At 34.8% G+C, this 26,491-nt stretch overlaps 1 protein-coding gene across 1 annotated transcript; it reads right to left on the bottom strand.

The window, feature by feature from the left end:
• Nucleotides 1-274: 274 nt before the first annotated feature.
• Nucleotides 275-19,811, bottom strand: LOC149572612 (multiple organellar RNA editing factor 2, chloroplastic-like). The gene is made up of 5 exons (XM_089813733.1): nucleotides 19,374-19,811; nucleotides 19,166-19,263; nucleotides 977-1,042; nucleotides 728-873; nucleotides 275-635 (listed from the first exon to the last, which is right to left on the bottom strand). Exons 1-5 carry the CDS (start codon nucleotides 19,775-19,777, stop codon nucleotides 627-629), a joined length of 723 nt encoding a protein of 240 aa, XP_089669859.1. The 5' UTR covers nucleotides 19,778-19,811; the 3' UTR covers nucleotides 275-626.
• Between the last annotated feature and the right edge of the window lie 6,680 nt (nucleotides 19,812-26,491).

The raw sequence follows: 26,491 nt of genomic DNA, 5'->3' as shown, positions 1-26,491 counted from the left end.
TAGCCATGCAACAGTCTAGATAACTACAACTAGGTAAACAATTTATTAGAATGGATTACCATCCACACAAAGCATTAAAACTCCATTTTATTGCCTCATTTATCACTCACACAAAGCTAGCATACAAAAGAGCATCTGAAAATGGGAAATGAAGGTATCAAGATAGCAGATCCCCCAAAACGATCTATTATGCTATGTACTATCTGGGAGAACATTTGGGAAGGTAACTAAAATAAAATTGCAAACAAGCAAGAAAAATTGTGTATAACTTGAATACTAAAATATAAAAGCTTAGCTATTAATTATGTATTTTCACACTAAAAGCCAACAAGAAGAATATTCATAAAAATACAGTCCAGCAGAAACAACACCTTCAAGCGTTGCATCTTCACGAGACAGAATGTTCATATATTTATATAGTCCACGAGCAACAAATATCTTCAAAAAGTTGCATAAGTTGCATTTCAAGATTGAATATACAAGTGCCACATTTTCTGCATATCAACATAATGAGCAAACTTACACTAGGTGTTTCAAAGACCTAGAAAACCACTTCCCTAAAGCTCAAGTGCATCAAGCAGCAAACGGCATCACCATTGAGTGTTCAAATTTAGCCAACCTGAGTTTTAATCCTCCTGCATCAACAATAGTTGTCAGTAAAAGGTAATAGTTGTGACCTACCACTTATGCTCTCCAAAACAATCTAAATGGCATTGGCATCTCTTACCATAACTCTCTCCTCATCGAGAACAAGATCCACCACTGAAGATGCCCTATCCCTTTTGTTTCGATATGACGGGCCAGGATCACCATTAATCAATTTCTCCCTCTCAGGAGGCCTCGGAACTACTTTTCCATCAATAAACCATTCCCCTAAATGAGAACAAAATGGTTAATTAAGACCAAGCCATCATAAACACTCATAAATCCTGTCTTATTTCAAGAACAAAAGAAATAAAACATGCATTACACCAACCTCCATAATCTTTATTAACTTTATCAACATATGAATCTTGCCATACATACCAGACTCCAGGTGTATCTGCATAATACAGGCAATATATAAATTCAATGTTAATGATGCTGACAAAAATATGAATAACCTTTGCAAATAGGATTATTCATTAACAGATACATGCCATGAAATCATCAATAATAGCCAATTACGAAATTTGTCAAAAGAAAACAGTAAATAATGTGTCTTTAAGATTCACATTCAATAGCAAAAAGATATCTGATTCATTAGTGCTACTTCTGCTAATTGAGAATTTTAATATTCACATCATCCAGTTTTCATTGGTTTTAAATGGATATAGATTCTTCAGGAGCTCCAAAATCAAAATAAGGCCCATAAACACAACAGGAAAATGTTTCTTCTTAGCAGATCCATAAGTTATCACACCATACCAAAAAGCATGGCCATTTTTTTAACTTCGGATATTTGTTGATCAATAAGCATGTTGCTTAGTAATGTATCATGCCCTGACAGAGTGTAGCTGCTGCTATACAGGTAGTAATAAGGTCACAACTCCCTTTAACTTCTCCGAAATAGCAAGCTGTAGTCAAAAGCTCATATATTTTGCTTTAAAAATTAAATTATAGATAAATAAATTAATGAAAATGGTCAAACATAAACTACAGAAAATGGGAAATTTGGACAAGTGTAAAACTTTTGCCTCAGTAAAATTATAAAATATGATGCTAAGAAATAAGAAGAGAGTAACAATTTAAGGAAGCAGAAAAGACTACAACAAGACCATTTCAGGATTCTCTAGTACTTATTTAGGAAATATAGAATAGATAAGAAAAGCTGAAAAACTAATATCTTCCTCAAAGGGGTGACAATTTTTTAAATATACTGCCAGAGCACCTGACAAAAAGATGATAAACATTTACACAAAACTACTTGCTCCAAAATCATACCTACTGATGCAAGATTATTTCACACTCTCAGTAATTTCACTTTGCAGAAAACGACAGCTGTGAAGGAAATATTTCGAGAAGATGAGCCTGTTACTATTACTAAAGAACATGTCAAGACACAGAGAGTCTCTATAGAATCATTCAATCCTACAGACTATTCTTAAAGAAAGCAAAAAAAACCTTTTATATTTTCCTAAAAGAGGAAAAAAGACAATTCCTTCTAATGAGGGTGGCAGATAATTGGTGAATTTTTGGCCCAACTTTCAAAACTGCAGTATATGACAGTAGGAAGGGAAACTGCCCATTGGTTTACAAAGATTTCATTAGAGGAAAAGAAGTGTTCGATCCCACAGGCACACAACCCTCTAACAACAGAACATCCTGATGCAATATGTGAAACATGCTCTTTTTTGCCCATGCTAAAAAAGATACTCATATTTTATTTTGCAAGACAAGACTTCTATACTGCATAATAATGGGAAAGATTTCTGGGCTAAAACTATGTTTAAAAATTTAATATAAATGTTTTCAACCAGTCAAGTAGGGACAAGGTCCTTCATAAGATTACATAAGGTCCTTCACATAGATAAATCAAAGTACATAAGGTCCTTCACATAGATAACTCTTAGTACATAAGGTCCTTCTGACTTCACATAGATAACTCTTAGTAGTAAGTACATAAGGTCCTTGTACAGATAACTCTACAGTCTTAAGTGCACAAGGCCCTTCATGTAGATAACTTTAAGTACATAAGGTCTTCATAAAGAGAACTCCAAGTACATAAGGTCCTTCATATAGATAACTCTTGAGTGCATAATGTCCATATCTTAATTAATTAATGCCATTGACCACTACAACTAGAGAAAGTCTAGTCATAATGTTACTATTTAAATTACAATCAACACTAAATTCTCTAAAGTGAGGGGATATCATAATCATGTCAATGATAGCTCTCCCATGCTTCACTTGAGCCCAAATCATCATTTCTATCTATCTAGGCTTCAGTCATATTTATCTCTATCAGATCAGTTGATCATCATGGCTTGAAGCAACAATCCACAACTACAAAAACCTTAGTGTGCTCAATTTTGATGATTTTCATTCTCATAAATTGCCACTTAGCAAGGCCTCGATACAATTGATCCATTCCACCACTCAGACATCACATTGCAGCGCTCCATATCAAAGAGCTGCATGCTTTTAAACCTGAATTGTTATTTTCATGTGTTACCAGGTCCAACCCCACTTGCATACCTAAATGGATCTAGTTTTCTTATGGGTTCACCAAGCGTCCAGAAAGGGTGCCCAATTACGATGCTAGCTAGACCCAACGGCCACCAAAAAGAGACAAAAAAACAAATTTTAAAATTTTAAACAAAATACTGTGATAAAAAGCCTCTGTATCAGATTTTTCACTTCAATGATAAAATTGAAAAACAGGTGTCTGCCATGAAGACTGTTGTGGTTTCAAAGGCCTTAATAACTTGAGCTCCCAAACACTACTAGGGTGTTTCCCCTTGTACCCACATGATCAACCCCATTCAAGACTCCACTCACCAACTTCCACCAGTTATTGGTACTGCCTGTCACATGAGCAACTTGAATCTCTTGTCACATAAACAACTTTCTTACAGTGAGAGGGTGGAATGCAATTGGGACCTAAATCTCGAGTCTGCTGACTTACACCTTATTGTTGGACAACTTGCCAAAAATCTATTTAAATGAGGCAGCATGTACATATGACATAGCTAGTGGAAGTATCATTGTAACTCATTATGGTTCAATTGAAATTGAGCTAAATTTTGACTTGGATGCTTTAGATGTAGAACAATAACAGCATTAGTTTCATTCTGTATTGACATTTGACAAATCCCTGAATTATGAATTTATGGTTATTTTCATTTTCACAAATTATACAGTATTTACTACCATATCTTAGAATGCGTAACAAAAAAAAATACTAGAATAATAAAGTTAGAGGTTTCAAATAACTCGCTGCTTAAACAATTCTTTAAAGGTTGCAAGCTACTGATATGCATTTCTCAAAAAAAAAAGGAAAAAAAAAGCATCCCTAACATTTTCTTCTAAAACAGAAACATACATTATTACGATGTATCATGACCATAAGACGCTAAAAAGTCGTTTTATTTCTTCCTCCATAGTTTTAAGCATAACAGCAATAATCATTTGGGCAAAAAAACAGCAGACCAAAGGTATAAGAGTTTTTGAAAAAATCAGGGAAAAAAAACAGAAATTCAGAAAAAATTAAAAATGTGAAGATTTGCAGAAAAAGAGAAAACTATTTTTTTAAATTAAAGAGCATTTCCATAGCCAACAGAAATAGAAAGCAAACAAAATAGAGTTTAACCCATGAATTGTAGTAAATAGACTTTGGCCATTTATATTCATAATGCTGATGTCATAAGCAAATATTCAGTTAGAACTTAAACCTATTAAGAGGGTAGTCACCAAATAGTTGTCTGAGATCAAACGTTAGCTAGGTCTATCAAGTATCTGAGATCTACACTTATCAGACTTTTTAAGAGGGCATTCGCCAAATAGTTGTCTTAAGCCCGAGATCAAAAATTGACTGTCTATATGAAGTAATTGAGATCAACATTTATCAGACTTCTTATAAGGGCAGTCAGCAAATAGTTGTCTAAGTCTGAGATCAGGTATTAGCCAAGTCTTTGAACTAACAGAGATCAAAATTTATCAGACAGTGATCTAACTAATGAAAAGAATTTAGTAAACAGGAAGCCATTTTGAAATGATCAAAGACTTTCATTGTGATCGAGGCACGGAGTTTTGTACAAGTAGTAGTTCAATATTTAAAAAACCTTAGCAAATTATATTTCACAGTCCCAATGCATTATATTCCACAATAGCAATTGGCATGTCCTGGAGTTGAACTTAACAGAAGGCATTAGTTTAGTTGAAGTAAAAGATTAGCCAGCCACTGCTTTTGCAATAGCTAACTTGCAACTGGCCTGCTTAAGGGTAAAATTGGGTTAATTCAAATACTCAGGGGGTTATGAAGGTGAGCTGGGAGCTTCCAGATAAAGGATAGACAAAAATAAACTTTGATTGTGCTTTGAAGATCAACCTGGAACCCTCAGGAGCTGAGTTTTTGGTATGAGATTGATCAGGCCATTCTTGTAATTGGGCAAAAGGGCTTGATGAAGGGACTAAAAATGAGGCAGAAGTTGAGGCTACCCTCACAGCATTCAAGGTTTGCTAAATCCCTCAATATTCATAAATAAATTTGGAAGGAGATTCATTGATGGTTTTCAATGCCATAATCAAAGGGGAGTCAGGGTGTGGTATCTGAACAAGCACATCAGAGTGATCAATTCTATATTAGGAACCTTTGAAGACTTTAAAAGGAGGGTATGAAAAAGCAGATGTTATATCTAAAGTAGGCGTAACTCTGAAAATGATAGAGAACTTCTGGAACATTGATGGGAAGGATGTGGACCTTGTCCAATAGCTGCAAAGCAATATCAGATACTGAAAGATGACCGAACCATGAAGACAAAGCATTAGTTAAAGCTTGGAGACAGCCCTATATCTTTCTAAATGAACTTGGAGAAGTTAAAATTTTAAAATTCTTTTTCTTAGTTTTCCCTCTTTTCCTACTAACCATTTATGACAGGATAATGGAGTCGGTGAGTTGATTAGTATATTGAATTAGTGAAATGTTCTATGCTACAGATACTTGTGTAAAACAAACAAAAACAAATTGCAAAACCATTATAAAGCTTCTGATCTGAAATTGCACACTACAGCAGAATTTCGATTTCATGATTTCTCTAATTTGAACACCCAGCTGGTTATTGGGGATTTCTTATAGAAACAGCTATATCAAAATGAAATACAACTAACATACCAGAGCAGTGCTGCTTTAGGAAATAATGAATATCTATTCCAAACAATTATAGACAATGATGAAAAATCTCTACACAATCTATTCCAGAAAATCAACATTATAAATCATGGATTGTGGAAATCTGATTGCATTAATTATAGACAGATCGTTGGAAATAAGAATCACAGAAAGAAAGTTCAGATACGGCAGTAATATTAAAGTTGAAACCTCTTGACAGATCGCAGTGTCTGTAAACCTACATGTTCGGCTAGCTGCAGTTGAGAAACCAGAATCACCAATCAGACCTTTGATTGCTGGAACTGGGCTGCATGCTGAAGGATTTTACACAGTGAATCTTCTGGGGTTCCATCCAGAAGTATTCCGTTATCCAGGGGTTTTGTCCTGAGAATTGGTATGATGTTTCTGACTTGCAGAGCATAGAAAAATAATAATAAGATCGAGAATGCCTTCTTCCTCTCACGCAATTTCTTCATCACCACCTCAGCAATCAAGAAATCAGATTTTTGCTTTCTTTCTTTTTTAAAACCTAATTGAAGGCAACTACTGATTTCATTCTACATGCCATGTCAAGAAAGCATCTGAGATGGTACATACAGACTTTGGCTGAGAAGAGGAAAGGGCATTTTGAATACCACTTAAAATATTGCCTTGGCCTTTGGGAACTTAATTAACAAGAAGGCTTAACAATTTTATTACTTATTACTGAATATACTAATCAAGAGGAGGAAGTATTATCAATGATTAAAGAAAGGGGATTGTATAAGCAGCACTATCATTGCATGAAGTAACTTGAAATTAATTCCACACGCTCCAAGGACAACGTGATGAAGACTTTGAGTACCTTGGAACTTGTCAAATAGAAGAGCCTAGATTAAGCTACCAAACGGCTAGTGCAAAGGTAGTGGGGAGACAAATGTAAACTTTTAGTGGCAATAAATTCTATCTAGGTGTTTTGCATAGCTTGAGTACAATTTCAGCACAAAGAGATGGAGGCCAATTTTTTCTCTTTGGATGGTCAAAGAGCAACGACCATTCTTGGGGGAGGATACCAAGAAGAGGATGGTGTGGATTTTTCATATTGACAACCCTCAGTTTTGACAAATCATGGACTTGGTGTTTGGGGTGTAGTTCATCCAGATAGACCATCATTACTGGTCAAACATCGATGTTGCTTCGACAGTGTTTGCATGGGCACTAGAATTAGGAACCAAAGATGAGGTGCTCTAGGCAATGTGTTTGTGTGTGAAACCAAAGTGGACGAGAAGCATGATCCCCATGCTTTCTATGGAAAAACCTAGGTTTTGTTTCAGAGCAAAGGATGGGAATTGGTGGGAGCAAAAGGCACTCTAAAGAGCTTCAAAACATTCCTTGTTTGGAGTGCAATGTCCAACAAGTGAGAAAGGACAAGGCAAAGGGTGGATTAGAGCTTTCAAAAGATCATCTATTGTAGTTGGAACGAAGAAGAAACAAAAGGAACATGAGATTGGGTAGACCACGAAGGCAAGATATATGCACAAAGAAGAAACAAAAGAAACATGAGATTGGGGAGACCATGAAGGTAAGCTATATGCCAAAAGCGGGGTGTTCATACCCAAAGAACCAATTCTTCTTGCTCCAAGGGTAAGGTTACGAAAAAATGTGATACTAGGTTGTAGTACGGACATAGTTTTTGCTAATGTGAGCATAGTGTATGTTATTGTGTATGCCCAATTTTGTTAATCAAAGGGCATCTGTAGTATAGTTCTCTGGTATTTTTTCATAGTTTGTACATGAAGATCCCTCTATTTTACAATTTTTGTGTGAACTTATTTTATATAATTAATAAAAATGTATTATCACCGATTAGATAAAAATCCTAGCTTGCAACTACTATTTTAGGTGGAGAAAAATATTTAAAATAAAAATATTTTGGTGTTCACCTCGCAGTGCAACAGATGTTGCAAACCATGCTTGCACAGAGGTCGTGGGTTCAAAACTCACAGGACATTGTTGATAACAAAGGAATGCCTTCCATGGATGAGTCAGATATGTATGCGCATACATGGTTGTTGTGTTGGACATTGTTGTTCATGGGAGTAGGGACTATCCATCACTCGTGCGAAGATGGTCGACCCCACTCCCGTGACAAGCCATGGTAGCAAAAAAAGTCAAGGATATAAAAAGAGCACAAAGAAATAAGATGGATGAAAAATGAGTGACAATGTGTTCAATGGATAAGAGCAATCGGGTGGGTAGGAGCAATAATATGGCACACAGAGCATGGAGAGATGATGTGGCCAACATAGGGAAAGTTACAAAGTAGACAAGCATAGGAGAAATATACTAGCTACTAGCAAGAGACAAATCAAAAAGGTGCTAATGCCTTAGCATGCTTTCGGGGATGAGGTCCCTCATTTTGAGCTCACTAGTTTATAGCTCCAGTCAAAAAAATTACCAACCAAAAATAAATAAAATATACTAATTATTAGTTCAAAATCATATATATGTTGAAAATTGATAATATTAATTATATATTAAAAATTGAACATACATACATGCATGTATATGTATATATATATATATATATATATATATATATATATATATATATATATATATATATATATATATATATATATATATATATATATTAGAAAATTTATATTATTTTCAATTTATTATGTAAATATTAACCATTGTAATGAAAATTGCCCTAAAATCGATGGTTTAGTGATTCAGTTCAAGCCTCACAATTTTTTTGGAGCCAGTGAATCATATCACCGATTTTTTGTCACGAGTCACATGAATCGGTTGTGCAGGTAACCAAAAAGTGAAGTCGTTTTTTAATAAAAACACACGATTTTTTAATAAAAATTTGTGTCTTTCCTCTTTGTTTTAACCCTGAAGGGCCTTCTAATTCTTTAGCATGATCAGAAGAGAGGAAAAGTGAGAAAGAAGAAGAGAAAAGAAAAACCACAATTTTCTAACCAGCAAGAAGGAAGAGCACCAAAGAGATCAAAAGTCCATTTGGGGAGGCCATAAGATTGCATTGGGAGCATTAAAGAGTCAGTAGCAAACTCTCCTCAACTCATTTGCAAGAGGTAATTATTGATTTTTTTTTTTGCATGTTAGTGTATTATTCATTTTTTGTTAAATTTTTTTTGTTTTCATTTGCAAATTTTGAATGTTTTCTAGTTTTACTAAATTGCAGAGTAGGCTTTGTTGCTTTGTTTATTAGTTTGAAACTTTGAGGTTTTACTTGAATTTTCTTATTGCAGCAGCCTTAACTTTTATTTTTCACAATGGGTAAAAAAGATAAATGTTGGAAATATACCAAAGACTTTCTTGGAAGATCAAAATTTCAAACAAAATGTATGTTTTGTAAAGATATAAATTCTGGTGGCATTTATAGATTCAAATACCACATTGTTGCTATACCTAGACATGATATTACAATTTGCACTAAACAAACTGTTGAGGCATAACGCACTTGCTTAGTGGCATTAGAAAAATATGAACAAGAGAAATTAAATAAGAAAAAGCAACTTGAAGGGTTAAGGGCTATTGGCTACCATGGTCTTATAGCTGCATCAACGTCTGCAGCCATAAATTGTGATGGAGAGGGTTCTTCCAGGCCTTCTTCTCGTCCTAGTTCTAGTGCTTGTGCTAGCCTAAATTGTGGAAGAACACATTGGATAGTTACATGTGCCCCGCACTACTCCTAGCTCACAACCCACACTTGAGAGCATGGGTTAGAACAAGGAGATTCATGATGCTGTTAGAAAAGAAATTTGCAAATTTTGTTACTTTTACAACATTTCATTTATTGCAGCCAAATAATTCATCTTGTTTTATTTGTTTTCTTCAAGGTTAAAGTAAAATTTTAATTATATCTACTTGTTTTATAATTCATTGATTAGTCATACATTCACTTTACATGCTTACATAATAATTTGTCATCTAAATTTCTAATCATAATCTATTTGTAACGGGGCTCCTTATTGGGAAAACATGATAGATGCGGTTGCTACTTGTGGTCCGCAGTTTAAAGCCCCAACTGAGGCTGAGTTGAATGGATACCTCTTAGATGAAATGATCAAGGATATGAAAGTTGAGCTTGAGGACCACCAAAAGGAGTGGATCGTAAAAGGTTGCACCATCATGACTGATGGTTGGATGGATAGGAGGAATAGAACACTCCTCAATTTTCTTGTTTCCTATGGAGGTGATTGATCATTCTACTTTCCTGCATACATTGTGAATTGTGAATCGTGATAGAGTAATTCAAATTTTGATTTGTTGATTGCTAATTTGTTGATGATCCATGATAAATAATTGTTTTGCAACATACACACCATGTTCCTCAAATCCCTTGATGCTTCCGCTCGTATAAAAAATGCCACATACTTATGTGAGGTTATTGAGGAAGTCAAAGCAAAGGTGGGGGAACAAAATGTGGTGCAAGTGGTTACGAATAATGCAGCAAGTTATGTTGCTGCAAGTAAACTTATAACTTTTCAAGTTTTGAAAATAAATTTATTTGAATTTTGAACTTTTTCTAATTCTAAGTTTCCTAACATGTTTGAATTTTTAATTAATTTAAAATTGTTGTAGGTAAACTTTTGATGGAGAGGCACCCCACCATATTTTAGTCTCCTTGTGCAGCACATTGCCTTGACCTCATGTTGGAAAAAATTGGCAAGCTTAAGTGGGTCAAACCATGTGTAAGTTTATCTACAATCATTCAATTGCCCTTAACACAATGAGGGACTACATAAGAGACAAGGAGTTAGCTCGTCAAGGCATCATGGGGTTTGCCTCGAATTTCATCACTATAATCCTTGTCAACATCAAAGGTAGAATTGTGGAGCATATTTGTTGGGCGGGAGTGGATTACATCCTCCTATGCTACAACCACTGCAGGGGTAGATGTGGTGAATTGCATCTTTGATGAGGATGGTTTTTAGAAACTTGCTAAAGAAATCCTTTACGTAAATTTCTTACAATTTAACATTTACTATTTACTATTCACTATTTATTATTTAATTGTTTAATGATTTAGTTTTACTCTTATTTTTATATTCAAGTTTTGACTCAAATGGTTTTTTTACATTATATGCAGGTCACTAAGCCCCTTGTATCTCTCCTATGAATTGTTGATGGGGAGAAGCCCTCTATGGGCTACATATATGAGGGCATGGATAGGGCCAAGGAGACCATTAGAGCCCAATATGCAATAGTGCAGGAGAAGTATGCCCCTATTTGGGAGATCATTGATAAGAGATGGCTTAATCATCTCCACCAACCCATCCATGCAGCAGCTTATTGTTTGAATCCAACATTTCGTTTATGCCCTAACTTCAAGGCGACTGAGGAGGTTCTCACCGGCCTATATATAGTGATCCAAAGATTGAATAATAATGAGGATAGCACAGCTACAACCATTGAGCTAGACAAATTCAGTGGTTTTATATTCAAATTTTGACTCAAATGTTTTTTTTACATTATATGCAAGTCACTAAGCCCCTCGTATCTCTCCTATGAATTGTTGATGGGGAGAAGCCCTCTATGGGCTACATATATGAGGGCATGGGTAGGGCCAAGGAGACTATTAGAGCCCAATATGCAATTGTGCAGGAGAAGTATGCCCCTATTTGGGAGATCATTGATAGGAGATGGCTTAATCATCTCCACCAACCCATCCATGCAACAGCTTATTGTCTGAATCCGACACTTCGTTTACGCCCTAACTTCAATGCAAATGAGGAGGTTCTCACCGGCCTATATATAGTGATCCAGAGATTGAATAATAATGAGGATAGCACAGCTACAACCATTGAGCTAGACAAATTCAATAATAAATAAGGGCTAATTTTCTCTGGCAGGATGGCCATAGATGCTCGGACAACAATATAGCCAAGTAAAAAATAATATATTCTTGAACCTTAAGTTTATGGCTTATAAGTTGTGCATTTTAATTTTTGATTTTGTAATTTTAAAGTTATAAATGAGACTAATTGTTCTCATTTTCCTTATTTCAAATAGATGGTGGCAAATGTTTGGGCCCACAACCCCAAAACTTTAAAAAATTGTCATTCGTATTCTGAGTCAGCCAAGCAGTGCTTCTGGATGTGAGTGCAATTGGTCCACGTTCGAGCATATTCACTCGAAGAGAAGAAATAGGTTGTCTATGTAGAGGTTAAATGATCTTTTTTTTTTCATTACAACCTCTTAAGATCCGACAAATTTTGGGCGCTGACTCCTCTCCAATCATTCTGGAGGAGATTGATCCAAAATCAAAGTGGCTCACTAAGGTTGTGGATCCAATCTTCACTGAGGAAGACCATGCGTGGGTTGACCAAATATATAGAGAGGTTGAGGCTATGGCCATGGCAGAGGAAGCAGCTAAAGCACATTTAGGCACTGGTAGATGCACACACAAATGCACATGCAAACGCACAAACACAGCCCTAGTGATGTTGTTCATGAGCCACTCTTACATGAGAGGACTATGGCTCAACGGTCCTGTAGGACCTACCTTAGACGCCTTTCTAGAAAGCAAACAAGATACTCAAAGGCTGCGGCCGAGCTTGAGGATGATGATGAGGCTTGAACTAGAGCCTTTTTTTTTTCATTTTGTTTACAGATACTGATAGACATATGTTTCATGGATCTTCATCTTAGATTCTTACATACATTTGTGATTTGATGTCTTATGGATCTTCATCTTACATACATTCTATGATTTGAATCATCATGATCCTATGATTTCTATTTACTTCAGCTACACTTGCTATTAACAAACAGCAGCAAATAATAATTTTAATTTTAAAACTACTTCATTTTTTTAATTATAAACTGTAGGATTCACTCCTTCCCCCTCAAAGTGCCATCTCTAATAGTGTATAATAGTAATAATCTTAAAATTAGTGCATAATATTAATTATAAACTTGTTTGAATTAAAATTCATGGGATGGGACAAGCTAAAAGTTCAAGTCCTATCAAACACGTGATTTAGAAAAGATTCATCAGCTGCTTCAACACAATCTCGCATGACCCCTGGCAATTCAGGGTGATTAAGGCCCTGTTGATTTCAATTGATGACCACTATTGCTCCTTCCACTCCTCTATTTAGAGTTTTCTTGAGGTCAGAAAGAAAACAAAGGGACAATATTACAAACTGTTTCCCCTTCAATTCTGCACCGACTTTTATTCAGACTCGGACTCAGTCCAATTTGTAGGTAACTTGGTAATTTTGTGTATGTCTAGAGTTTGGGGGGTTTTTGCAACAATTTTTTCTGTTTTTGGTCATTTTTAGGGATTTAAACAGAATTTAAATGCATACAACTATTCAGGAACATATCTAGTATTGATCAATGACTCAATTGCAAGTTGAACACGGCTTGACTGACACTTGTACTGTAGATTCAGGAACAAGCTTTGATGTCCATACTTGCTTGGTGTTAGCAGCCACTAGTTCATTTTCTGGCAGTTAAAGTTCCTTTATCAGCAGCAGTTTTCAAAAGAATATCCTACTTTTAGCTGACCCCCAGCAGCATCCAGCCACTTTAAGGATCTGGCAGACAGTGAATAACAGAAAAATAATTAACATTTTATTTTGGGACATTAACATTCCATCAGCCAAAACAGGTCAGCAATATGACAGTTAAGGAAATTATGAAATCTTGGGCGTGGAATATTCATACAGCACTTCAGAACAAAAAATAAAAGGCAATGAGCACAGCTCGTGAGGGGAAGATGGTAAAATGTTTTTTTAAAAGATATATTTGAAGGTCTGCTAGTTTAGTTCTTAATAGACTTGGTAATTCCTGAGATGAACTGATCATAGTTCAGATCTGATGTTATAGGTTGTTAGCTAGGGCTATTGAGGCTGTTCAGCCCATGACATTTTGAGATAACCTAGAACTTCATAGTCTACCTATCAGCTCTGTTTTAGAGAATTGTTGTAAAGTGTTTTAGTCATAAGACAAATGAGTGAAAAATGAAGTCTGGATTCGGTAAAGATCAATGAAGGTATAACTAGCCTATAGAGGCATGTTAGTTATGTCATTAACATTGACAGGTGTTCATAAATATAAGAAATCTACACACGTGTACACTGTTTAGATATAATTTCAAGGCTGTTAGCCTAAGTCCTGTGTGTGTGAATATGTGCTACAGTATTAAACACCTACACTTCAATAAATCATTACTTCTAGTGGGAGTTAGTAGCACATAATGAAACAAAGCAAATACACTAAAACCCAAAATAAACAGAAATATTGCTTCCTAGTTGAAGAGAATAATGATCTAATGAGTTTTATTCTCAGATTAGATATGCAAGACCATTATTAGTCACTCTAAGATGGAAAATTCAAAGAGCTTGGATGAATTGATTGTATACTATACACTACACATGATCTTGGTTGTTGAATGAATTTAATCTACGAATGATAAGCAAATTGATTACAACCCGTGAAAGTAGATACATATGAGTTATGATATTAAGCTAAAGCAATGAATGACATCTACCAAAGAAATAGATGCAAAACAACATTATAAAACGAGAATGCAAGATGATGGATCCCTTAAGCTAGGGTAAACCTCTCTTTTATAGATTCTCAGAGAAAATAAGTAGCTCAAAAAGGTTTCTTTTGTCTATAAAAAAGAGGCCTACCCTAGGTCAAGGGGTCCATCATCTACAATGCAAGATGATGATCCAAGTGAGTGCACTTTATAGGTCAAAAAGGTTTCTTTTGTCTTTTCTAATGATTTTCACCTTTTTTCCTTCTTTTCTTTTATTCCTTTTTCATAATTGTGTGCACATTTAAATAGTTCACTTTATTAAAAGGTGTGATGACTTTTGATATAGCAACGTAGTTAATCATTAGTAAATAGCCTTTAGGACTTAGGATTTGATATTTTGTTCTTTGATTCGATGACTGATTAATTATGCAATTCGATGAGAGCATAATTAGATTGAGTCTAGCGTAAATTAATCAAGATTAGGGGCTCTTAGTTTGCTAGACCATTTTCAGGTGATTATGAGTCCTTTGTAATTTTCTGAGTATTTTCTTTCTGTTGTCATAAAGCTTTTTCTGTTGGGCTGCCAAATTTGGCAATATCTGAAGGTACCTAGTTTATGACTGCATCAAATAACAATTTTAGTTTACCAATCAAGTGATTTCAAAGTGAGTGGTGCAGAAGCACCTAGGCTTATTCCTCAAACTTGTTACAATTTTGGCTTGTGCTGACCTTAGCCCAGTCAGTGATGTCGTTTTTGACCTTAGAAGATCTTGCTTGTGTGTTCCTAGGTGGATTAGACTAAGATCAATCCAACCTAGCTGTTTATTGCTTTAATAGTTGTTAGTGCTAGATTAGGCCTAAGGTGGGAAAAGTAGGTCTTAAAGCCTTTAACGCTTGGGAAAGGGTAGAAATATGCCTAAAATAGTTCCTAGGATATTTCTACATCATTCTAGGTCGGATAGAGACCCTTAGCATGAATTTAGCAAAAAGATGTAAAAGTTGTCACAATGTTGCTTGACAACATTTCACAACTTTTTAAAATTGCATGATGACAAATTGAAAGACTGGATTCTTTTCGAGGCATCATTATGGGTAGTTGCCATAAAGACCTAAAATCAAGGGTAGGGCATATTTAAACTTCTAGGATCCCTTTTCCTGAGGTAGAGTGTGATGTAGTGGAATTTTGAAAGTCGAATAGAGCTCAGGATCCTGTTTTGGAGTGACAGTCATTTTGCATTGAGTGAAAATGTGTTTTTATGGATTGATTTGTGCGAGTTAGTGTGGGATTTGGAACATTTTCTGTTTAGGACTTAAGTAGATTTGAGTTCATTAGAGTAGGTTTAAAAATTGTTTTCTAATTAGTCTAGTTGCTGGGGCGGAAGTAGACAGTTCTTGTTTTCATGGCTTTCACATAGTTCTCCAGCATGCAAATCATCATGGCTCAGAGGAATATGTTAGGGAAGCCATTGGAGGTTGTTTGTGTGAAAGGAGGAGCTTTGGAAGGCAAGTTAACTATTTTTAGCATCATGCCCTAGGCGAGGATCAGTGAGCCCGGCTAGGTACATGACAGTGCAAAATTGATGTGCATGTGCGGGGGAAAGAGATAGGGCATGAAACCAAGTATGGTTTTGGAAGCCTAACAGTCCTACAGACACCTAGGAGTGAGATGAGGCACTGGCCAATCCATTTATAACCCTACATTTTAGGAATCCACTGTACGGATGACCTAGGAATCTTAAGACCACAAATATCTTCAAGGTTTCTGAAAAGGGTATCTGAATATCAAGTTTGTTTCTGAGGTTATTTGGAAGTTTCGAGAAAGAATTGGAAAAAACCCACTGACTAAGACTAATTGGCTAATTAGGCCTATTAGGCCAAAACCAAAGAAAATCTTAAACTCAATAGGAAAACTCTAGATCCCCTATTCAAATGGAGTTACTTGGAAGTCAAGTGAATGGTTTAGTGATGGATACACCCCCTGCAGCACTGGTGAAGTTGTCCTTGGAGACATCCAACGAAAAGTGAAGGTTTGAAGCATCCTAATGATAGTCATCCCTCAAGGTGAAGCACAAAGGAACTCACTCATGGAGTTGAGTTAGGGAAGTCTTAGGCCAGGTTTGCCAAGACTTGTAAGGCCCTAGAAGTGAGCTTAAGGTCTAGAGAAGACTAGGTCTAGTATAGCCTAGATAGCAATTGTGTAAGCACACCTTGGAGAGAAAGCCTATCAGTGAGTCTTGCTTAAATTGTTGCAAGTGATTTTGCAGGTTCGTGCCCACAATAAGAGCAAGAGAGATGTGTTGCCATTGTTAAGATACATTGCAACCACAGTTGGCAAAGTATGAAAACTTCTTCATGTGGATGCCAAGTTTCTCAAGCTAAGGTTGATGTTGCACAATGTCTTGAATAATGGAGCCTTCATAAAGGAGGTACGCTCTTTAGAAAGCATAGGTGCAAAGCCCAATCTGATGAAAGTTAAAATTGTGCCCACATGGTGACCAGGATTACCAAGAATACTTATTTTCAAACCTGAGGCTAGGATTGATATTCCAAATTCGAAGGACAATAGATACAAAGAAGCTAGACCATTATTTGGCACAACTAGAGGTATGTTTTAGCGTATGCTCTCTTACTCTGCAGTAAAGGATTTTTTCTGCCAGATTAAGGATGACAAAGCATGTTTAAAACTGGTCTGAAAGTCAATTGTATTCTTTATGGCTTTAAGAAAACAAGCTCCAATTAGTTCAAGTGGTCAATTAAAAAATGGATTAAAAATTAATCTATTCCTATATGTCATTGAGAGAGTGAACATATGAAATAGAAATTTTTGACACAGAAAGACAGACGACATGTGCAAGAATATACTAGCAAATTCTTTAAAAGGGTCGTCCAAATTATTGATGAAGTGCATCAGACGCCTTCACAACAATCTTTGACAACCCGAAGTGTTTTCCAGACCAATAGACATAGATGAAACATGTGCCTATGTGTAATAGGCCCAAATAGGATAATAAAAATCAAGACAACAATTTCTGCAAAGTAGGGCACAAATATAAAAACAGAAACTTTTACAACTAGGGCATAAATCTTGATATTTATTTGCATTACAGTACTTTCAATCCAACTCAGAATTTTTTATCAGATTTCAATTTAAAATTAATTATGGATATTATTGTACTCCAAAAGAGACAAAACCTGTCTCCTATTTTGAAAAAATAACTATACCAGTGCCAGTACCAGTCTCCAGAGTCTCCAAGTACCCCCCATCTCTGTGCCACCTTGGACCTTTTATCCATCTATTCTCAGCTATAGAGCCAAAGTTCCATCTCTACATATAAGAGTAGAAAATTCTTCTAGGGAGCCTTCCGCAGATCGTAGTTGGCATTATTTTTAGCTGTCGAAAGTATCATGGAGAATTTTATGAAGCAGGTGATAGATTCCAACTACATAGAGGTCCACAGGAGTCACGCAAATGTTTGTTACAATTTTGTTTTATTTTGAAACAGACTAAGCTGCAGTGAAGGTATTGCAGAGTTGTATGTTGTTCGTGAGTTTGGAGGTGACCCTTTGCTTACCCTAGAGTTTTCTGAATTCTAAACTGTAAACCTTCTCCCAGTTGCAGGTTTACAGTATTATGATTTCTCTCTATGGCTATCTTTAGGGAGTTGTAATTCAGATTCATGGCATTCATGGCATTGGTTGGAGCTAAAATACCGTGCCAAAACTCATGATGGATGGTAAGGTTGTCTCATACCTAACATTAAATTGGCTCCTCCTCATCTGGATGGGGAGAGAACAGAGAGCATTGCAGACCATGAAATACATCATTCCTAATGCTGGCTTGGATTGTGCTGACAGAGATGGTTAGCAGAATAAGTACTATTCAAAGAGCTTTGGAATATGACAGTGCATAGGATCTGCTTTCTGTTGCTTTGTTTTTCACTTGCTCCATTTAGGATCTGGCTGTTTAGCATGAAAGACTCACTTCCCATAAATGTCCTTTACATCAATTTGCCATGTTGGTTCTCAGCATCCTGGTTCAGAGATGCTTTCATGCTTGGAAAATAACTTTCTTTTTTTGAAGTTTTAATGAATAAAGAAAGCCCAAAAACTGTCTGTCTGAAATTTTTTATTTTGTATGTCTAAAAATAGATAAACAAAAACTGTTAAGTGATATCATTTGATGAGATCAACTCTAAAGTAAGCAGTTGAAATCAAAATAAATCATCACATATCATATTAAACCGTATAAACACCGCTGCATCAAAAAAATTGCAGTGATCTCAAAGCGAATCAGTTTTTTCAAAATTTATGCCAAATAAATCTGACAACCACGTTGCACATATATAGACCTAAATAATATAATGTATTCTTAGTCTTTTTCCCCAGAATTTTCGTTCACAAGTACTTGAATTTTTTTAGATACAGTGCCTTAGATTTTCTTATTTTTCTTTCTTGCTTCATTTTTTTCGGCTACTTACTTGAAAAAAGAGTACCATCCTCCCAAGTGAGAAGCTTTCAAGGTTTCTCATACCAGTTCTTGTTCGTAAATTTGCACCTTAGAAAAAACAAATGGTCTCCTTGCTTAAAAAAATTAGGTCACAACAGACGTTAACTAAACGGTACTTTTCAAGCAGGCGGTTTGCTTGGAATCCAATACACAGCAGTCCCTTAAAGCAGTTAAAAAATGCAACAAGACCAATGCTCTATAATGAATATAATGGCATTATATGTGTCAATGTTTCTTGCATTTTTATCTTATTCTGCATACACATCTTATAATATCTACGTATGTAGCAGAAAAAAGAAAACCATAAAAAATCCCACATATGGAATACAACAAACAATACCTCTAAGTTTTTTTGCTACATCCTCAGAAACTTGACATCCAAATCCATAAAATCGATCCACGGATATACTATACATAGCCTTTATGGCTTCCTCTTCACTGTACGCATTAAAATAATTCAGTAAGCATAAGCAAAATTAAGGCTAAATAGTAGGTAACAGATGCGGGTACTTCAAAAGAGATCAGAGATGAGAATGCATGGCGCATACCTTCCCAACACAGTAGACAGACATTTAATATAACGCTTTATCTGTCCATCCTTGGGAGCTTGGCGAAACTCCTTGGGAGGCTCCATTACAACAAGCCAATGCTCATTGTCGCGCCCCGGGAACAGCACACTTAAGTCTGCAGGAGGCCTCTTTCTCCTTCCTGGTTCATTTTCCTTAGCATGCGATTCCTTTGGATCGGGAATTGGGAAGGTGATTCGAGACCGGATTGAGCAACAATTATAAGCTGGGGGTGCATGCATCACCTGATTGCCAATGGCTCTCAGTGGATTATTAATGTTGTTTGAAGATGAGAGAGCCGGCTCTCCTGCGGCTTGTACGGCTGATCTCCTCAAAGAAGATAAATTGCAGAGCTTCTGAAAGGCGCGAGTCCGCAGTGTAGCCATTGCCACAGTGAATTCTGTAAAGAAATCTGTGTTTAGACTGGGCCACCACGAACTGTGTGGGTTTTATGAGAGAAATCTGAGGGATTTTAGGGTTCTATAGGTAACCTTTCTCTTTCTAGATGCTTCCTAGGTACTTAGAGGTGATGAAAAGATGATCTAAAAGACAATCAATCCGTTGGGTTTTACCAGGGATTGGATCCGGTTTAGAGTATTTTAAAGTTTTTCTAAAAATTTAAGTTGGTTTTATGAATTTTGTAGTATTGGGATTTTAAAGCTTAAGATTTAGGTTGGTTTTATGAATTTTCAAGTGTTCGGATTACAAAGGTTAAGTTTTAAGTTGGTTTTATGAATTTCGTAGTTCAGATTTCAAAGGTTAAGTTTCAAGTTGGTTTTATGAATTTGTAGTGTCCCGATTTCAAAGGTTAAGTTTTAAGTTGGTTTTATGAATTTCGTAATGTTTAGATTTAAGGGCTTAAGTTTAAAGTTGGTTTTATGAAATTCGTAGGGCTCAAGTTTAAAAGTATAAGTTTAAAGTCGATTTTATGAATTCCATAGTGTTCACATTATTTTTAAAATTTCAAGTTGATTATTTCATGAATTTTGTAGTGCACTATTTAAAAGTTGACAAATAAATATGAAAAATAAAAAATAATTAATAGAATTTGGAAAATGTTATATGATTAATAACAAGAAGTAAAAAAGTATTTAACCTCTATTTTTTTAGTCTATTTCTTGACAAAAAAATCCAATTAAAATTAAAAGAAATGTCTCCTTTCTTAACTTCATGACATTATAATAGGAGGTTTATAATATAGTGTTCCCTAATTCATGAAATCTTGTTTATGAATATTTCAAAAAAGAAATGAATTTTTCTATCTATTTTTTTAATATTCTGTGTATTATTAGTTGTTTTTTAACAAGGTATTTACACTTGAAAAAGACAAAGATAGTTGAGTTAATTTGTGACCATTTTTGAATGCATATTTCTTAAAAATTATATTAAAATATAAAAAGTTTGATTTATTTTTTATTATTTTTTAACTATGTTAGAATCTAGTTTATAGCTATTTTTGTTATTTTATCATGTTGATAAAAAATTATATTAAAATATAAAAAGTTTCATTTATTTTATATTATTTTATAAGTATGTTAGAATATGGTTTATAGTTATTTTTGTTATTTTATTCAATTTTCTAAGGCTTTCCTAAAAAATTGTGGTAGTTGTTGAAATTTTTTAAAATTTATTTTAAAGTGATGGTCCTATAATTTGTAGGATTATTTTTAACTCATAGATTCTATGAATTTGTAATGCACTAAAATAAAAAAAAATAAAAAATTTGTTATTTATGGTATCTCTCATAAATAATACATATAGCAAATAAAAAAACATAAAATTGAAAAACCTTTACATAATTGATAATTTTAAAAAATTAAAAATGTATATTTATAAGGAAATATTTCTATTAAAATTGTACCAATTTTTTCATAAGACCTTATTTTTAAAAAATAAATCCTAAAATTTCCCGAAGATTCCACCTTAATATATTAATAAAAAAAAAATTATAATTATAAGTTTCCCTTGATTTTTGAAATCATAGATGAATGATGTACCCCTTTTGTTGCTCACTTACATTTGTAAGCATTCTAATAAGATGTTTATAATATTATCCCTTATTTAGGAGGACATTGATGTTGTTTATAGATATTTCAAAACCAAAAAAATCTTAATAGTTACTTGGGGCCCTAATCACGAGGAAGGTGTTTTTAGTAATTGTTTTTAGGTTATTATTGTTATGATAAATTCTACTTTAACTTCTAATATTGTTTAATTTTGTTAAAAACTAAATAAAAATTTATTTTATTTCAATTTTATTGTCTAGAATACTTTTGTGAGTGTTTTTAAGATAAATTATGGGAAAAATATTTAGTTGTCATTATATTGTGTCTATATAAAAAAAAATATTTATGTATTCATATTGTATTAAAGTTGATTTATATTTTTATTTATGTATTGAATTTCTTTGTAATTAATTTTAATCTATTTATTTACTATTTTTTTAATATATTTTTCATATGTTATCAATCTATGGTATATTAAGAGCATGTTGCATATAGAATGATAGTATAATTTTGCAAATTGAAGCTCCAATGAAGGCTTCATGTAGAAGGAATGACCCAAAAAAGTAGACAAGGCACAATTCTAAATGTTGTCACATGGGCTATTGTCATTCTTGTTAGCCCTCATTTTCACTTGTAGAAATTTCTAAAAAAATTAATGTGAAAGTGTCTTGAATTGTGATGTGTAGCTAGGGTTCTGTTACGATGTGTTATCAATCTTCTGGTGAAAACCCTAAACCTAATAAAATTGCATATTCTTAGTGCTTAGGGTTTCCTTAAAGCTCATAAAATTGTTTGCCCTAACAAATAACCCTTTTTTTTAAGTCTGCGCCCTTTTTTATCTTTTTTCAAAGGGTTGTATTTTGTTTTAAAATTTTGCCATTTTGATGTAAGCTCATAAAAATTTTAAGTGCACAACCAAGTGACCAAGTTGATCGCACAATCAAAGCTCTTCGTGAGATTATAGCATCAAATGGTGTGACTCAGCGAAGCAACAATTTTTCCTTTGATCGTTGAGTCATGAAGGTTAAGTTCTTAAGCTCTTTTTAGACTGCGACTGAGCGAAACAATTAGTGAAGCCTCAGTCACGCGGTTGCTTGAATGTGAAAGATAAGATGAAACTTCACAATGACTAGGCGAAATCCTTTGTTTGCACGATTGGAGCCTCAGAAGATAAAGATTGAAAGGTGACCACAACTGCACGAAAATGGTTAGCAGCCCATAAAGAATCTTTAGTCACATGGTCGCCAGGATGACTAGATGGTTAGGAGATTTAACTGCAAAGAAGTGACCAAGTTAAAATATTTGAAATTATTATCAGTCGCATGGTTGAGGCAGTTAAGTCATGTTATGCAAAATGAAATGTGACCTGGTGAAAGCAATTATGAAGCTAAAAGTCATTTGTTCACTTGGTTGCATGGTTAAGAGAAGTATTCAATTCTCAAATTGGGACTAGGCAAAAAGGTTTTAGAAATGTTAAATCACATAATCGTGATGTTAGTTAAGCAGTAAAAAGGATAGGTTGCGACCTAGCGATCATTATTGCAAAATGCATGAAATGTTTGTTTGCTTAGTCGCATTGTCAAAGAAGATAAGAGTAATTGAGTCAACGACTCAATGAACAAAGTTAGTTTAGAGTAAAAATATATGTGTTCACATTGTCGTAGTATTAAGAGGAACTCAATCAAGATAATTCGTGACATGCGAAACTAGCTAAAAGATATTTGTTCGCATGGTCATGCGGTTAGCAATTATAAGACCTAATCAAGTTGGGACCATGCGACATAGTCAGATTGAAAGCAAAAAATGAGAGGTCGCTCTAGTGCAATGTTAAGAAGATGCTAGTAAGGATAAGTCACAAAGCAATGACTAGATTAAAAGAGCATAAAGAGCCTTTGCCGGCACAGTCATGAAGCAAAATTATCATCAGATGAGCTAAGATATGACTCGATGAAGTCTTAAATTTTAACTGCATATAGTTTTTTGATTGCATAGTCACAGCAATGAAAATCTAAAAGCACAAAAGGTGTGTGAAGCCATGACTTAATGACTATTAGGGGTATTCGCAAGGTTGCAAATAGTAAGTGTAAGTGTTGATAAGATAGAGCGACTGCACGATTAAAGTTGTAAAAGGGATCAAATCTTTAAAGCATTCAGTCGCATGGTTAATAGCCAAAAATGTTGAATAGACCTCGAAGTGGTGAATCAAGTAAAAGGATGGAGTCATCCGGTCACTAATGTTAGATGTTAAAGTAGAAAATGATGACTAAAGGGAGTCGTTGGGTCACATGGATAAGTTTTAATGCAAAAAATGACTGTTAAAGAGCCTCATTATGATTTAAAGGCGATGTCCTATCAAAAAGTGCATAAAAGGATTTAAAAGGTTGGCACTACAAGTGGATTTTGGCTCTTTTATAGAAATTGAGATTTTTCATGCACGTTGACATAAATAGATATAAATGCTTCTCTATTGCTTTTTCTCTACTAATAAGTTGATATAACAATATTCTGAGTTATAGTCTTTTACACAACCTAGAGATAAAGTTTGAGCTTACAGAGATCATCAAAGCTTTCAAAAGTTGATATTGATAGAGATTTTTCAAAGGCATTTGATCATAGAATTCATGGCACAAGAAGAAGGCAAGACAATATCTCAAATTGGCATGGAAGAGTCTTCGTAAAAAAAAAAGTAAAACCAAAGTTGGCAACCCTGTATGCAGAGGAGTGGATATATTTCCATCCAGGGTCTTCTCATGTTCAAACCTTGAATGCACATGTTTTTAGAGATGCATACCCTTTCTATAGAGATGCCATTGTGCCTGATACAAATGGAAATGAGCTTTTCTGGTATCTCTATAAGAATAGGTTTGCAAAGTCACCAATTTGTAACCCATGGGTTAGGAACATGGAAAAGTTGATGATGTCAAAAGTAATAATAGATGTTGATCTAATGAAGGCATTGATCAAATCCTACAATCCAAAAACCAAAGCTTTCCAAAGGAAGGATATGAGTATCCTATGTAGACTGGATAGGGAGGCTTTCGTTAAGGTCTTTGACTTAGGAGGACCTATGACAAAGGCAATTGAAAAGGAGAAGATGAATGGAAATTTTTAAAATTCTAAGAGTTTCTTACTGGAAGAGTCGTGAAGAGGAACATTCCCAATTCAAAGCTAGAGAAGGGTGAGATGCCAAAGAAGGTAGGAGACCTAATGCCATTTGAATTCTTTTGCAAGTATTTCACGTACACCATTTTTGGGATAAATAAGGTGATAGAAATTGATGGCACAAATAATGCCCCAAGCTACATATATATCATTGCTTTGGATATGCAAGATCCAAATCATAATGTTGGGTATGATTTTGTGGAGTATATCATCAATGGGGTGCATGATGAAATTGTGGCGGCTCAAAATAGAGAACTTAGAAACTTTAGATTCTTCCATTACTCATTTTTGTTGCACATCATTTTGTATAATAATATAGGGCATATTATTCTGGACTTCATTGAAGCCACTGAAGAGAATGGAGAGAAGTTGCCTATGCAGATGTGGACTCGCTTTTGGCAAAGGTTTTATCCCTATACTAGTGTTATTACTTTTTACAATGACTTTGTTTTTCCTATTAAAAACATGTTAGTCGATATAACTGAAAGAGTACCTAGAGGGGTAAGGATGCTAATAAGACCACTTGCTTGCCCAAATGGGGATAGGGTACTTAGTCATGATTGGGCTAGTTTATTTCTCTTTGAAAATGTTTCAATTATAAGGGTTTTTGGGTGTCCATAGCCCCATCATGTATTACCAAAATATATCCCTAAAAGGTTAGGCCAACTAGAATTCTTTTGGCAAATGTTGATGATGAATAAAGAATATTTAGGTCCTACTGTTAAGAGGTGCTCTTTTTTAGTAAGGAACACAAAGATAGGTGATTTTGTAATAGGAAAAGATGTTATAGAAGATATAGATTTGTGTATAGGAGAATTCAAGCTTCCCTCAACCCCTGCTAGGACCTATGATCCAAATGATTTGGTGAGATGTGATCTCAAACAAATAAGAAAGTATACCCTCCCTAGAAGCAAACCAAATTGGGAAGAGGATTGCATAATGAATTGTTTTTAGATAGAGGTTTGTAGGGATAGAACCCAAAGATGGAGTAAGCTAATGAAAATTGAAGAAGCTATGAAGGCAATTGATCCATCATTTCAAGGTTTCTACCATGAGGTAGCATACCTAAACAGATATAATAGGTGCCTGGACAAATTTGATCAGATAATAGCACAGGTGCTTGCTGAAATCAGAGATAGGGAAGAGCCTCAAATCCCTCAATAGGAGGATGTCATAACCATTGAGGTTGATGATGACCAGCCAGAAAATTCCTCATGGACACAAGGGAGGTAGAAATAGAAAATGATTGAGATCCCTAACAAAAGGCATTGCAAATTTTGCCTAAGGGATCCAAATATTTTGACACAATAAGACACAATTTCTTACTCAAGCAAGCAGGGGAGAATGAAAATATCCCAAATAAAATTGAATTGCAAATTTAGATGTTATATGAGCAAATTATTTAGGCTCAATAATTTATGATATATGTTGAATTCATCAAATCAAATGAATGCAAGTCATTCTTATTCAAAGTCAAGCAGAATGAGCTCACCCTACAACTGCAACCAAGAGATTCCCTTGAGAATACTACAGAGTTGGCACAACGGTTGCAAGAATATGATCCTAGCAGTGAGATCCTCATAGTAGAAGAAGCCATAGAGCTTGTAACAAGAAGTGGGATGCCTCTCTTCCTAGGATGGGAGCTCAGCTCATCCTTTATGTTAGATTAAAATAGAAGGCAGGATAAGTCAATCTCTTTTGAAGAGACCAATATTTCTAGTGATCTGCAAGGTTCTGGTTTTAATATTAACAATAAGACAATGGTTGTATGGAGCATGGCTCCTGAGGGAAATAAGCCAACCCTCTCGGAGATAAAGGGTTCCCCCCCAAGGTAGCATAATATTTTGGAATGTTTTTACTGTATCCAATGATCAAATCCATAATCTACAAAACACAACATCATTAATGGGGAAGACCAAAATGGATATGTTA

Source organism: Cupressus sempervirens, chromosome 2 (genome assembly GCF_028749045.1).
Source record: "Cupressus sempervirens isolate cs-2001-9-10 chromosome 2, ASM2874904v1, whole genome shotgun sequence".
NCBI classification, from domain to species: Eukaryota; Viridiplantae; Streptophyta; class Pinopsida; order Cupressales; family Cupressaceae; genus Cupressus; species Cupressus sempervirens.
Note: the sequence above shows the minus strand (reverse complement) of the source record. Positions and strands in the feature narration are given on the sequence as shown.

What these genes read in the sequence shown, in the direction of transcription:
- LOC149572612 (XM_089813733.1), bottom strand. Translation starts at nt 19,777, where the DNA reads ATGGCTACACTGCGGACTCGCGCCTTTCAGAAGCTCTGCAATTTATCT. An exon ending in CTGTCTACTGTGTTGGGAAG is followed by an intron (nt 19,264 to 19,373) that starts GTATGCGCCATG and finishes TAATGCGTACAG; the next exon opens with TGAAGAGGAAGCCATAAAGG. An exon ending in AGTTAATAAAGATTATGGAG is followed by an intron (nt 874 to 976) that starts GTTGGTGTAATG and finishes GTTCTCATTTAG; the next exon opens with GGGAATGGTTTATTGATGGA.